General features: G+C 42.9%; 3 protein-coding genes across 4 annotated transcripts in view; all 3 read left to right on the forward strand.

Moving 5' to 3' along the window:
• LOC120417558 (protein sickie-like) overlaps positions 1 to 15,760 on the forward strand; it is a 52,565-nt gene that overhangs the window by 14,008 nt on the left and 22,797 nt on the right. The window lies entirely within an intron of this gene.
• Positions 961 to 4,018, forward strand: LOC120417862 (uncharacterized protein K02A2.6-like). The gene has a single exon (XM_039580085.2). The coding sequence runs from the start codon at positions 1,296 to 1,298 to the stop codon at positions 3,867 to 3,869; it is 2,574 nt and encodes an 857-aa protein (XP_039436019.1). The 5' UTR covers positions 961 to 1,295; the 3' UTR covers positions 3,870 to 4,018.
• Positions 3,938 to 5,539, forward strand: LOC120417873 (uncharacterized protein K02A2.6-like). Its single transcript, XM_039580097.1, has one exon. It carries the CDS (start codon positions 3,938 to 3,940, stop codon positions 5,537 to 5,539), a length of 1,602 nt encoding a protein of 533 aa, XP_039436031.1.

The following is a 15,760-nucleotide window of genomic DNA, read 5'->3' on the forward strand; positions in this document are numbered from 1 at the left end:
TTAAAATATTATTGAGTGTCCAATCACAATCGATGACTTTTCACCTCAATTTTAAATACTAGCAACTTTCATTTATTCATGAAATATTGTAGCTTTCGCTATTCAGTGATTTCAAATGTAGGAGGTCCTACATGTACAAAAGGGAAAAGGGATACCTTAAAACTAACTAAATTAGCATGTTTTTCCATGCATTGTTCCTCTTGCCCCAATGGGTTGTTCGTCTTGCCCCACTAGTTGAGAAGAACGTACGGAAAATCAAAATTTTTAAAATCAATTTTTTACATTAAAAAACAGGATTTTTTAAAAACTTGTTCTATCACAGTCCTAGTCAAGACCTGGAATAAGATGATTATTTAAAAAATCCGACAGATTTTTAACGTTTTTGGTGGGTTATAACGAGCATTTCCTTAGCTTGTTACACTTGCCCCACTTTCCCCTACTGTAACTACCGCCAACTGAGGTAATCGGGACAGCAATTTTTAAAGCATTTGAAATTTAGAAAACGATGCACTATTTTTGTTGTTTTATATCTGCTTTATCCGGAACCAGTCTAGTATATCGAAATATTGTAGAATATAGAGGCTAAATTTACATGTCTTTAAATTTCTCGGGATTACCTATTTCTGGATTTTTTCTCCTGGAATTTCCGCTCGTCACCTTCAAGTCCATTCTCGAAAGTCCGAAGTACTGTAAAAAACTTATTTTGGGTCATTTAGCCTAAATATGGCTTCAAACATACTCCAAAGTTATCTTGGAATGAAAAATCCATAAAAACGAATCAAATTGAGCCCAACTCAAACACATTTTCTTTTGTTAATGTTTTAAATTTTGACAGCAGATTATTTCAGACACTCCTTGTTGCAATATCTTTAAAAATTGACCAACCCAACCAGCTGGCACTCAAGTCCTTCAAGTGCGAACCGTTCCGCACACCAAACTGACAGCGTCTTGTTTGTTGGGGTGCGACTCTATTTCGCCCCGACTGCCAGCTGACTGATGTCATCGTGACAGCGGTCGCCGATCTGTCATCTAACCGGATGCACTCGATCTGTGCCGTCACTCTATTCCCGCACTCGCGCCGGCAAGACGAACTATCGCGTGTCTATTTGTATAATTAGAGTAATCAATAAACGTTAGTCTTTATTCGTTCGTAATCATTTCTATTACATTTGCGGAATCGCAACAGTGGCGACGAGGTCGTGAGTGACGACCGGCTTGTTTGTTTTTCTCGCGAAATCTGACTGCACAGTACCGTGTGCCGTGCCGTTCGCTGTGCGCCGTGCACGTGTTTCGCCATGACGCCAACTCCGCCGCCGGACTTCAAGGAGACGATCCTGAAGATTCTCACCAACCAGCAGGACCTCATGAAGCGGATTACGGAGCAGATGGAGAAACAAGGAGGAAACCAAGGCAGCGAGCTCGTACTGGATTCCCTCGCGAGCAATATCACCGAGTTCGAGTACGACCTGGAGAAGGGGAGCTCGTTCGAGGCCTGGTTTTCCCGGTATGCAGATCTGTTTACGGAGGATGCATGCAAGCTGGACGACGACGCTAAAGTGCGTCTGCTGCTGCGCAAGCTCAGTCCCGCCGCACACGAGAGGTACACATCCTTCATCCTACCCGAGATTCCTAAAAAGTTCAAATTCAACGACACGGTTGCCAAGCTCAAGTCCATCTTTGGCAGTCCGGTTTCTCCGTTTCACCGTCGGTACCAGTGCCTACAGACGGTCAAGGAAGAGGGTGAGGACTACGTCGCTTACTCCTGCAAGGTCAACCGAGCTTGTGTCGAGTTTAAGCTGAAGGACCTCAAAGAAGACCAGTTCAAATGCCTTATTTTCGTGTGCGGGCTGACGTCTCCGAAGGACGCGGACATCCGGATGCGCTTGCTTTCGAAAATCAACGAGACGGCGGACATCACGCTGGAGAAGGTAGTGGAGGACTGTAAAAGCATCATCAATTTGAAAAAGGACACCGGGCTCATCGGTGGCCAGTCTACCTCCACAGTCGCTACCGCCTCCACGCAGGCTGTCCGAACGAGTTCTCCCCACGGCAAGTTCCGGAAGAAGGAGCGGACTGGCGGAAAGTCCGACGTGCCAAACGCCCCATGCTGGTCTTGCGGCGGGATGCACTACAACAGCCAGTGCTCGTTCAAGGACCACAAGTGCCGCGACTGTGGCCGCACCGGCCATAAGGAGGGGTACTGTTCCTGTTTCGCGTCGAAGTCGAGATCGAAGCCGTTCAAAGGAAAGCAGCAGCACGTCAAGAACCACGCAGCCAAGATAGTCACCGTCAAGAACCTCAAACGTAGCCGGCGCTACGTGGAGACGGCGATCAACGGAGTTCCAGTGGACCTGCAGCTGGACTCAGGCTCAGACATCACCATCATCTCCAGGCAGAACTGGGTCAATGTCGGGTCACCTCCAACGTCTCCACCGGACTGCAACGTGCAGACAGCTTCCGGGGACAAACTGGGCATCGAGGCGATGTTCAGAGCAACCTACACCATCGGCGGAACGCACAAGGAGAGCAATTGCTATGTTTGTAGCGCTGACCTTTCCCTCAACGTTCTAGGCTCCGACTTGATGGACGAGTTCGGGCTCTGGGACGTACCCTTTTCGTCGTTCTGCAAGCTGGTCGGAACTCAAACACCGGATCAGCAAGTGGTCGAGCTGAAAACCAAGTTCCCCGAGGTGTTCAACGATCGCCTGGGCCTGTGCACCAAAACGCAGGTGCGCCTCGTTCTCAAGCCAGACGTCCAGCCCGTGTTCCGGCCGAAGCGGCCGGTGTCGTACAACATGGAGGCCGTCGTCGAGGACGAGTTGAAGCGACTCGAGAATCTGGGTATCATCACGCCGGTCAGCTATTCGGACTGGGCCGCTCCCATTGTGGTGGTCCGCAAGCCCGATCGTTCCGTTCGCATCTGTGCGGACTACTCAACCGGTTTGAACAACGCGCTCGAGTCCAACAACTACCCGCTTCCTCTCCCGGAGGACATCTTCAACCAGATGTCGGGCTGCACGATGTTTAGCCACATCGATCTGTCAGATGCATATCTACAGGTCGAGGTCGACGAGGAAAGCAGAAAACTCGTCACGATTAACACGCACCTGGGACTCTACCGCTACAACCGGCTCTCCCCCGGTGTCAAGAGCGCCCCCGGCGCGTTCCAGCAGATCATGGGCACCATGCTGGGTGGTGTTCCGTGTACAGCTCCGTATCTCGACGACATCCTGGTCGGTGGTCGCACCGCCGAGGAACACAAGGAGAATCTGTACCGTGTCCTGGAGCGGCTCAAGGAGTACGGGTTCACGGTCAAGCTCGAGAAATGCAGATTCTTCATGCGCCAGGTCAAGTACCTGGGCCAGCTGCTGGATACGGAGGGCATCCGCCCAGACCCGGACAAGGTGAAGGCCATCGTCAACATGCCACCGCCTCACGACGTCCCGACTCTGCGGTCGTATCTGGGCGCCGTCAACTATTACGGGAAATACATTCGGGAGATGCGTACTCTTCGCCAGCCGCTGGACGAGCTGCTCAAGGAAAGTGCCAGCTTTCAGTGGTCCGACGCTTGCCAGCGTTCCTTCGACCGGTTCAAGGAAATCCTCCAATCACCGCTCATGCTGACGCACTACAACCCTCGCTTGGAAATGGTGGTGTCCGCAGACGCGTCGAATGTGGGCATTGGCGCCCGCATCGCTCATCGGTTCCCGGACGGGTCGGAGAAGGCCATCTACCACGCATCCCGAAGCCTCACGCCAGCAGAGTCCCGCTACAGCCAGATCGAGAAAGAAGCCCTGGGTCTGGTGTACGCGGCCACAAAGTTCCACCGGATGATTTCGTTCTTCAGACCGACCACAAACCGCTGCTAGCGATTTTCGGTTCAAAGCGTGGAATCCCACCGTACACGGCCAACCGCCTCCAGAGGTGGGCCCTCACGATGCTTCTGTACGATTTCCGGATCGAACACATCTCCACTGACCACTTCGGACATGCAGACATCCTCTCACGCTTAATCAACTCCCACATCAAGCCTGACGAGGACTACGTCATCGCGTCGATCGAGGTGGAAACCGTCATCTGCAATGTCGTCTGCCAGTCCGTTGAGCATCTACCAGTTTCGTACCACACGATAGCTGCCGAGACTAGCCAGGACCGGACACTGCAGAAAGTCATGGAGTTCGTGGACAAAGGCTGGCCCAGCGACGCGAAATCCCTCTCCGGAACACCGGAGGTCCAGCAGTTCTTCGCGCATCGTGACTCGCTGTACTTGGCCCAGAAGGTGCTGATGTACAGTGACCGGATTGTAATCCCGAAGAAGCTGCAGAAGAAGGTCCTCGAACAACTGCACCGAGGGCACCCCGGCATCGATCGGATGAGGTCATTAGCGCGCACTCTCGTTTACTGGCCCAACATCGATGACCAAATCTCCGCTCTTGTACGCGCCTGCCAGGAATGCGCGTCGGTTGCGAAAGCTGACACCAAAACGAAGCTCCAGTCGTGGCCGACCCCCGAGAAGCCGTGGCAGAGGGTACATGCGGATTTTGCTGGTCCCATCAACGACACCTACTTCCTGCTTGTGGTCGACTCTTTCTCCAAATGGCCGGAGATCATTCCGACCAAGCGCACCACAACAGCTGCCACCATTTCGATCCTCCGCAAAATTTTTGCTCGGTTCGGGAACCCGGAAGTGATGGTGACCGACAACGGCCCGCAGCTAACCAGCGACACCTTCGAGCAGTTCTGCGAGTCCAACGGGATCATGCACCTCAAAACAGCACCGTTCCACCCCCAAAGCAACGGGCAGGCGGAACGTTTTGTTGACACCTTCAAGAGGACAGTCAAGAAAATTCGGGCGGGAGGGGAAGATCTGGACGAAGCTCTCGACATCTTTCTCAACTGCTACAGATCAACGCCGTGTCGGAACGCACCTGGTGGGAAATCGCCTGCTGAGATCCTACTTGGCCGACCAATGCGCACATCCTTGGAGCTGCTGCGCCCGCCAAGCAAGTTCACCAAGGACAACAACAACAAGCAGGACCAACAGTTCAACGCGAAGCACGGTGCGAAGGAGAAGAGCTTTGCGGTGCGAGACAAGGTGTACGCTCAGGTGCACCAAGGTAACAACTGGAGCTGGGTCGCCGGAGAAGTGATCGAATGTGTTGGACGAGTCATGTATAATGTATGGCTCCCCGAACGACAGCGTCTCATCCGCTCACACAGCAACCAGCTGCGGCCGCGCTATGACGACTGCGATGGAGTACCGGATCAAGCAGAGCAGACTATCCCACTTGACATTCTGCTAGGCGCCTGGGGTCTAAAACCATCTGGAGATTCCACTACGACCGAAGCAGCGCCGCCGCCGCCGGCTGAACCTGAGGGATTGAGCGATCTACAGCGAGAGTTCTTGCGAGAGCTTTTTCGAACAACCAACACGAATCGACGACCACGGCCGGCAAGACCGGGTCCTGAAGTGCCGCTGCGCCGCTCGTCGAGGTCACGGGTTACACCGGTCCGCTACGAGCCGTACCAGCTCTACTAAAAGGGGAGGTGTTGGGGTGCGACTCTATTTCGCCCCGACTGCCAGCTGACTGATGTCATCGTGACAGCGGTCGCCGATCTGTCATCTAACCGGATGCACTCGATCTGTGCCGTCACTCTATTCCCGCACTCGCGCCGGCAAGACGAACTATCGCGTGTCTATTTGTATAATTAGAGTAATCAATAAACGTTAGTCTTTATTCGTTCGTAATCATTTCTATTACATTTGCGGAATCGCAACATTGTTTATGTGCTCTCTACGCGCGAGAATGATCGCCACCAACGATCGTTTGCGCGCGCTCACGCCAAGAACGTAAACAGTGGGTACAAGAGTCTTATGAAAAGGATCGTCAGCAAAAGATCAGATATAATTGTGCCAAGAAGAACGCACATCAAAAACTGCATCCCCATTCGGTTCGTTGCAATGCGGCTGGTTATAAATAAGTGGCTCAAGTGACGGCAGCAACAACAAAAAAAAGACAAACTGCGAAAAATTGCATCAGAAGTTGGGGGTTTCGCCACGTGACACTTGGTGTCACGATTCTTGCTGTTTGAAACGCTGCTGATGGATTAATTAGAAATTCCTGCTTTCGTGACGACGCCAAATCACAATGGAAATGGCACTTGTAATTTCACCTTAAAGACGTTAATATGACCCATTAGGTTGGTGACCACCGAAGCTGGACTAGTTTCCCCTTTCTGAGAGCAAAAAAGAAAAAATGCTGGCTGGCGAAAGAGGAAATGCCGCGATGCGATGCGATGGCGGTGGGATTCCGGGAAGCTGCTGCGCTACCTAGTTATGGATGGACGGGAACGAACAACACTCGAATGATAATGAAGATGACGGGTTTGGCTCGGTGGCTCTTGTGGCTTTTTCTGGCTAGAGTAGGACGCTGCTGGGGAACTTGATGGAGCTGGAAAAGAGATTGTGACAAAAAAGGGGTAGAAAAATGATCAATATGTCTTTCGGATACAGAGAGGAATTCATCCATGATTTGTTCAATGTATAAAAAAGTGGGTTAACCAAGTTAAACGCTACATGTAACATTGCACAATATTACACATATTTGGTACAAATACTGATTGTTGCCTACTGAATTTTAAAAAAAATGATGCTCCAACATTTTTAAAGTTTGCACGGATTGTCTTTTTGAATATTGACCTCAGCAAAATCAAATGGCGTCGGAAGTGCCACGAGGTTGACATAAGGTGTTAGAATGTTGATCCAGGATGCGTTTTAAAGAAAATTGGAAGTAGAATCAATTGATTGAGCAAATGAAAACTTGTTTTATTTTATACTATTCTAAAAAGAGATTAAATTCTGATCGAAAATAGTAATATAATTAATGAATAGTTCATGAATAATTAATAATTGCTGCATGTCGCGATTTTCAATAGTTTTTGCCTAAAATGTCTTCAAATATAAACATTTTTGTAACTTCAGCTTGAAATATTACATTCGAGCAGTTCTCTCAGATTTCAATCATTCATTTTTTTTTGTATTTTCAAACCCGACTGAAACTTTTTTGGTGCCTTCAATATGCCCAAAGAAGCCAAAGAAGTTAGCTTGTCCATATAATTTTCCATATATGGATTTCGCTAGGTTTTTTACCACCCTTTTCCTAGATTTAAAGATTTGAAACAAACAATTTCTATGCTACCAAGTCAGTATCTGAAACATTCATAGTTGTAAGGAAAATCCAAATCTCTATACAAGCACAAAAGAAGCAAAATTGTAACATGCTATCTCGAAAAATAAAAATTGAATTGAAAATAATTTTCCATACAAATTTGGCAGCTGTCCACACAAAAATGATATATGATAATTCAAAAATCCGTATCTTTTGAAAGAATTTTTTGATCACTTTATACGTCACAGTTATACGCGGTAAAATTTTTTTTGGTGATTTTTTATTTAACTTTTTGTCACTAAAACTTGATTTGCAAAAAAATACTATTTTCGTTTTTTTTTTATATATGTTTTAGAGGACATCAAATGCCAACTTTTCAGAAATTTTCAAGTTGTGCAAAAAATCTATGACCGAGTTATGAATTGTTGAACCAATATTGATTTTTTCAAACAATCGAAACGTTGGTCGCAAACATTTTACAACTTGACATTTTTGAAAAAAGTCGAAGTTTGAAGTATGAAAAATTAAATTGACATACTAATGATGCAAAATGGCTTCTTTGGGAATACCAAAGACACCAAAAAAGTTTCAGCCGGATTAAAAAATACAAAAAAGAGCGGCTCAAAAAAAGAGCGATATTGTCTACCTCTAGCCTCAACAATAAAAAAAGATGACATTTAATTTTTTTACGGAAGTAGTTCAATATTGATTTGTGCAGTTTTGCCAATTTTGTATTATGTCATGATCCTTTTGAAAATATGTATACTTAATTTAAAATCAAAAGTTTATTAGGGTGGCACAAATTTTATTTAAAGCTTTATTCGCTCGCTTCTTGTCAAGGTCGGGGAGAGGGGCTTTAAAAAAAATCATTTTTTATATAATTTAAACTTTCTTTAAAACAAAAAGTATTTCAACATTATTATAACAATAGATTTATGAAAATATACGTTTTTTAAGGTTTTCGTAAATTTTTGATCGTGCGTCTAAAAATTCAAACACTTAAATAAAATTTGAAATGGCCTTAATAAAATTTGATAAGGTATACCGATTAGAGCAGGATGGGGCAAAGGTGCGCACTAACGATCCTAAGATATTCAATAAAAACAGAAAAAAAACTCAGTGCTTTGTTATGTATTATATCAAATAATTTTCTTTTTGTCAAATGCTGCCTCAAAACTCAAAACAACCTTAAAACACAATTCGTCGAGTGAGAACCGCACTAAAAATGGGCCTAAACTGATAACACCTTGCGTATCGCCGCAGTGAACCTGCCTCTTCCCCCTCCCGTTCACAAAACTGATAAGACACCGTTCGACACAGGCTCCGGTTGTCGTGCGTAAACTTCGTTGTCCATCTTATTTTTTTTTATTCATATTATTTCCAGCCAGCAAGTGTTTTTACACCCGGGAGTAAATATTTACCACGGGCCAATATCAACACACAGCTCCGTTAGGCCGTCAGGGTCTAGCTGTCTGGGTTGGTTGGTTGGTTTGTTGCTACTTTTGAAAGATGATTTAACTGCGGCATTTTCCAGTAAACAACAGTTGAGGAGATTATGCGCGGCCTGTAATGACGCTTAACGAGGTTAAACCTTGGTTGACTCACTTCTGGGGTAATCTTCGGTCTCTTCGAAGAAGACGGATGATTCTTGGGGAACCATTTTTTAAATTTTAGCCTATTATGAAATGAGTAAGTAATTACCCCCAAAAAAGGGACACGCATATCACATTAACCCCCAGTTCAAATAAGATTTTAACATAAAAAGCGTGAAATCGTGACATCGTGCAATAAAGTTGCGACCAGTCACAGGGAGTGGTACGTGGTACGGTAGCACCCCTGGGAATGGACTTTATGGGTGCTAAATTGAAAGAAAATGACATTTTTTTTCGTTCCCCACTGCGCAGCATAACTTCGTGGTGCGATGAAAGTCCATTAATCAGAGTGGAAAATGAAAAAGGTGAGCACGTGGTGGTGCATCGCGCGGGTTTTTCTTCAGTCGTAGGGGGAGGAAGTTGTTTTTGACGCGTGTAAGCGTTATCAAATTTGTCATCGCTGATTAATGTTTGCGGTGGAGGGAAAGGCGCTGATTAGCTAATTTGTTTTGATAGTGGTGTTGATGTAGGAAAATCAAGTTTAAACATTTAGTAAGTCTCCATTTTCATGAATTTTTGTTCAGTCACACCACTGTCTACTAAAGATGGTGATCAATATGAAGCCACCTGTGCCTCTTTCGACGCTAACTTACCAAAAAACTGCCGGCTCAAATGATTCGCAAGTCACGGTGAAATTCTCGGAATCGCTGGACACTTCAAAAGGAAAAGAATAATCATCATATTGACTCATTCCATTATCCCATCTCCGATGATCGGAAATGCCAACCGATCAAGCCCGCACAACTCGAGCTCCAGCCATGTCTCAAATCCAATAAAATTTCGTAACTTGCCCATGTTTGGCGAGAATCGCCCAGACGTCATAACCGTTTCGCTCGCGACTCGAGAATTAAACTTAATTAAAACTGCCTTGTCGATTAGCCTTATTCGATCGTCGATCAGATGTTTCCCTCGATTTGATCGATCGTCACGACGTCAACGCGTCTTCCTTGTTTGGATCAGCAACGTGCGATCAGCTGCGCGATCAACAGGCTCGCGATTTTGGGCGCGAAAAGGTGATAAAACTCGGGGCGAGACCAAGATTAAGTGTCGTGATGTCCGGTGGGAAGAGCATGGCATGGAAAAGTGTCGAATTTTAGCAGGTTTAACGCGCTTGAGACAATATGACACTTGATTTATTTTTCTGGCTAAAATTAATCAACGTCATCAATCATGCAGGTGAACGAGCAACGATCGAGCATACAGGATGCGTAAGAGCAATTCCAGCCCAAAACAGGAATTTTTAGAGTACTTTTTTCTCGACCCTCTCCGATTTCAATGAAACATTGTAGACATGTTATCCTAGGCATATATAAACCATTTTTGTGTATATGGGCCCAGTTACACTCGATAATGACATTTGAGAAGGGCGTAAGTGTTTTAAATATTTTTGTGTTCCGTAATTTGAATATTGCTGTATCTCGAAGCCGTTGCATCGTACCAAAAAGTGATCAAAGACAAACTTGTAGGAAATTTGACAGGCTTTCCGAAAAAAATACACTGAAAGAAAAAAACACTCCACTTTTATCAGATTTTTTGATTTTTATGTTTGAAAGTCAAATTTGAGGGTGAGCCCACGATTTTTTTTCGTTCAATATTTTTGTGGAAATAGCCTAAGATGTTACGAAAAGACTCACGAATAATGCAGGATGGAACAACTCACTTAAAAAAATACAAAAATAATTTACTGAAACTGTTTTTTTTTTTTCAAAAGTGCTCTAAACATCAAAATTTTCAAAATCCAAACACGAGAGTCGATTCTCTAGACAATTTTACATAAAAGTCTCCATATTGACCATTGTCCTAAGTCCAATCCTTGTGAAGTTACATCGGTTTTAAAAATAAAAATGTTGAAAAAGAAGGTTTTTTGATGGTTTTTCGTAATTTCTATATGACAGACTTGATTTTCAGTCTCGAAAATATTTTTACCAGAAAGCTCGTCCAATTTCCCATAAGTTTGCCTTTGACCACATTTCAATTTGATGTATGGGCTTACAGATATAAACTAATTTACTATCCAGGTTACTATACTACACTGAAAAAATATTCTGTTTTCAGTTATGAGCAATGTAATTAGCTTTTATTAACAAAAAGTATTATTATTTTTTGAAAAAAAAATAGTGATTTTGTAAAAAATCGAAGTTTCATGCAAAAACAAATTTGACATTACTTTTTAATGCAAAATTGAATTTGCAATCGAAAAGTTCTTTACAATTTTTTTGATAAAGGGTTTTCAAGATAAAGCCACTGAATGTTTGATTTTAGCGAAATATCTGCAGTTTTTCGATTTTTAAAAATAGTTTCCATGAGTGACCATATCCAAAAATATTTTTTTTTTGAAAAATTCAGAAAATTTGCAATAAAATTGTCTAAGAGACATTTTGGACATTTTCAATTTTATTGTACAGTCTGATAAAGAATCCTAAAAGCTACCTCCTGACGAAAGAATTTTTCAAAAAACTGCTCTGGGGGCCATTTTATTAAGCAAACAAACAATGATGTATACGCCAATTTGACTCATCATGATGTATGTATACATTGAGAATTGATAGAAGTCAAATTCAATACTATTTGAAAGTTGATTTGAGGTTTTTGGGACCAAATCAAGACTGGGCAATATTTTATTACAAAATTTCGATTTAATTCTTGAGTGGACGTCCATTAGGCGTTATCCATAAAGTACGTGACGTTCTGAGGGAAGAGGGGGGTTTTGAGCAAGCGTGACATTGTGTGTTAAAAGCATAGGGAAATCGTGACAAAGGGGGGTGGAATAAATTTTGGCTGATTTTAATGTGACGTACTTAATGGATGACATCTCCCATGCGGACAATTGTTCATGCAAAAAATGTGGAGCGTAGACAATCGCTAAGGGAGCGTTCTTTTATTACGTAACGCAAACAGTCGGATTTTTAGACCCCCTCCCCTCCTCGTAACAAAATCCGACTCCCCCCCCCCTCCCCTCACTGCGTTACGTAATAAAAGAACGCTCCCTAATACCCTCCCCTCCCCCCTTAAAGTATCCACGTGGACAATGCATTATGGGATCCGCTCAGCTGTCAAAATAGCTGGCATTGTAAATATACCCTACTTTGATCGAGCAATGTATACATACATCATTGAGAACGAAAAGTAGTGATTTTTTATTGCTATTTTTTCGGCCAAATGATGTTTGTGGTTTAAAATCGTAGAGAATAGGGAAAAACCAGAAATATTGTAGGGGCCACATTTTTATTATACTTTTTAACAGTTTCTACAGAGTAGACCTTAAATTAGTCATTTTAAATTGAAAAAATTAACAAAAACAGCAAATCGTGTCTACAGCAAAATCACCTCAATGGCGTATACATCATATCGCCGTAAAAGGGCAGTAAAGGAAAAGAAACATGAAAATTGAAGTTTTCTAAGTCTCACCCAAACAGCCCACCATTTTCTAATGACGATATCTCAGCTATTAATGATCCGATTTTCAATGTTAATACATAAAACATTCGTGAAATTTTCCGATCATTTCGAAAAAAAAATATTTTGATTTTTTTTAAATCAAGACTAACATTTTAAAAGGGCCAAACATTGAATATTACGCCCATTATTGTATCGTAACACCCAAAGTTAAAGAACGAGGGGATAGTCCTCACGAAAAGAAACGTGAGGAAAGTACTATTTTGCGAGAGTAAAGACCTCTCGCGTGTTCATACGTTCATTGATACAGTACATCCTATTGAGTGGCTTATATGGACAAATGACCGCCACTTAGTCACCGAACCATGGTACGGTAAAGGCACGGTTCAATATGCCGAAGGTCTTGGGTTCGAGTCTCGGTACCGGTACTTTTTTTATGGATGAACTTTTTTTGAAGATGAACCCATGAGTAAAGTACTATCGGTAATTTCGGGATTTATCCTCTCCGTCCGCACACAGTACCATTTTACTACCGAATCGTGCTCTTTATCCTCTCGTATCACGATGCCCAGTTATGGGTGCACAAACTGGACCTTATCAAGACACCTTAGGAAGACAATAAACTGTCACTGAATCCGCTTTGTAAATGCCGGCCCCGATACTCTTCACGGGTGTTCCCCTCAGGAACAGGGAAAAAATTATTTTTCACTTACTTCTGAATGTTTGCCGATTCAAACTGTGAACTTGTACAGTTAAACATATTTTCAGAACATGGGGAATTATTTATAAATTTTACAAATTTCTGATAGAAGCAAAAGTGAATGATGTAAAAGCATTTTGTGTGATTTTGTTATGCCTTTATTGTCTTCATCATAAACTACAACTTTGAGAAAGAAACCAAATCGATCAGAAAATCCTTTCCCAAGGTTGGGGAATAGCATCTAATTCCAGCGCGCCTCTTATGTTGCCATATCAGCACTTTGACATTCAATTACATCTCATTTAAAGCGTTTTCATCTGAAACCGAGTGATAATTATCTCAATAAGATGTGAGCAAGCAAGTTTCTATAAAAAAAAATGGCAAAATTAGTTGTTTGAATAGTGAAAATCAGCATATTGGATGGATTTAGGAGCGAGTGCGTATCCTGCGAAACATACGAGAATTCCCCTACTGATTTTCGAATATTCACATAACATTTTTGTTTGGTTAGCACAACAGTTATTTGTTCAACCAAATACAAAAATATTGAAATTATAATTTCATGAAATCGGACGATTTAGTGAAAAACTGCTCCAGACTTTAACGAAATGGACCAAGCCATACAGGTAATCCTTATCAATCCAGCTCATCGAATTCTACAAAATGTTAATTTTCAACCAATATGTCTTAAGATGTTGTCAATATAGGGTCAGTTTCACGTGGTTATCTACACTATAAATTTGAAATAAGTTGTTTTTCAGTAAGCTTGCAGTTAGTAGTCTGTTATGTATTGTTTTGAAGACGGACGTTCAAGTCCGCTCCAAACTCACTTTTACTTTATCTAACAACAAAGTTACGATCGTAGCACACCTGTTACCAGTCCATTAGTGAATCCTCAAATCACAGCCTACTCCGTCACATCCCACCAGGTCGTGCGATGATCCAATCTCTTATCACAGCATTGTGTCCCCAAACAGTGTCACCCGCTAGTCGGACATAACCCCAAAAACTAATCGTGGCTGCCACCAACCGAAGAAGCCACCAAACCGTGTGCGCAGACCTCCCCGACGGCTGTCGAATGTCCGCGGTTTGGAATATGAATGAGTGGAAAGTACCGCCCTAAGTCGAGTCGCTCAAGTGGGATGCGCCGTCGGGCGTATCGTTTACAATTTAATAAAACGTCAAAAACGGTGCGTTCAACGGAATCCTTTGCCTCACATCTCTTTCTCTCGAAGGTTGGTTTAAGAGTCAATTTTGTACTGTTAAGAGTGAGTGAATTATTAATTAGGAGGTGGACGGAAAAGTGGTGTGTGTAATTGCGGTACTTTCGAGGCAACAAACGTGACACAAACCGAGCCTAACGAGCAGCTTCGGAGCAGACGGGTTATGAATTATAGAAATTGGTAATAGAGAACCCGTGGGCTCAGTTTGGTTGGGTTGAAAAACGAAAGGCCGCCGTCCGTGATCCGGACTCTCTTGAGGTGCGTCGTCCAAATCTCGCCTCACGTAAGAGCGTCACAATGTCAATCATACAATTTTGTTATCAGAAAGAATCGGAAATTAATAAAATTGTCCAATTAGTGGGTGAAACATCGACCACTCCTCGTGGTTATCAACTTAACAAAAAATAACAAGCTCGTTTTCGGTTTCACAGGTTGAATAAATTGTCAAGGCCGAACCACCTGAAAGTTCGCCTGTAATCGGAGACAGTTCATTAGTCTTTGATTACGACGCCATCAATCATGAGTTCATTTGTACGAACGAACGTGCGACGACGACGTCAACGCGATTTTGCTGTTTTGGCGAACTGCTTAAAAAAATTGTTTGCAAAGCCCTCTGGGAATCACCCGAGTTGGTGCACGTTTGAAAACACAAAACCTTTGGTCGTAACCGGGTGTTGAGTACGCTGTTTGCTTCGTTCTTTTGAAGAGTTACTCAACCTTTGGAGGTGATAACGGGTTGTAGTGGGTCGGGGACATTTAGCTGATAACGATATTATGTAATGGTTAGCTCTGAAGTTAAAAGGAACACAATTTGACAGATTGTTTGAATTGTACCTGGAACAAGCTTAGCATATTTTTGATTTTTTAACGCTACGAAATTATCGTCTCATGGCAGTGTTTCCAGAATTATTCGTTTATTTATAAATGAACTTGCCATGTCCTCTATCAATCTTGCTAGAATGCCAATATGTTACAGCAGGGTTGGCAGAAATGCTAAAACATGAATCCAATAACAAGTTTATTTGAGTTTAGTTCAATTCGGCATGACCAGATCTTCAAAAACCAATCTGGATAGAATAAATTAAGTGGAAAAAATCATAAATCCATTTTAAAAAAAGATATCATTTAAACAAAATTTAAATAAACTCATCATTACACAGGGTTGCCAAATCTGCAGTATTTATACTGCATCTCTATGTGTTCCTGTACAATTATGAGTAAATAGTAAACTATCATCATTTTTAAAATAATAAAAAATAATAATAATTAGTAAATAAACGCAAATGAGAAGATTTAAACAAAGAGGATTGTGTTTGGTTTTCATTTGACTTTATAATTATTAAAAAAATACTTGTGACAACTCTCCTATCAAGGGAAGAGAAGCTTGTACGAACGTTTGGAATTTCCGATTCTGTGACAGTCACAAAAGCTTGGAATAAGTCAAAACGATCACGGCTCAGCTATTCCGGGAATTTCACCGTGACTCGCGAATCACTTGAGCCGGTATTGCTGCAAAGTCAGCGGTGGCTGGTGGCACAGGTGGCTCACCTTCAGTGGTGTGGAAATTTCCTCTCCTCGATCATCATCAAAAACTGTTAATTCAAATATTTTTTTCCGGTT

This window comes from Culex pipiens, chromosome 2 (assembly GCF_016801865.2).
Source record: "Culex pipiens pallens isolate TS chromosome 2, TS_CPP_V2, whole genome shotgun sequence".
In the NCBI taxonomy this organism is placed as follows: domain Eukaryota; kingdom Metazoa; phylum Arthropoda; class Insecta; order Diptera; family Culicidae; genus Culex; species Culex pipiens.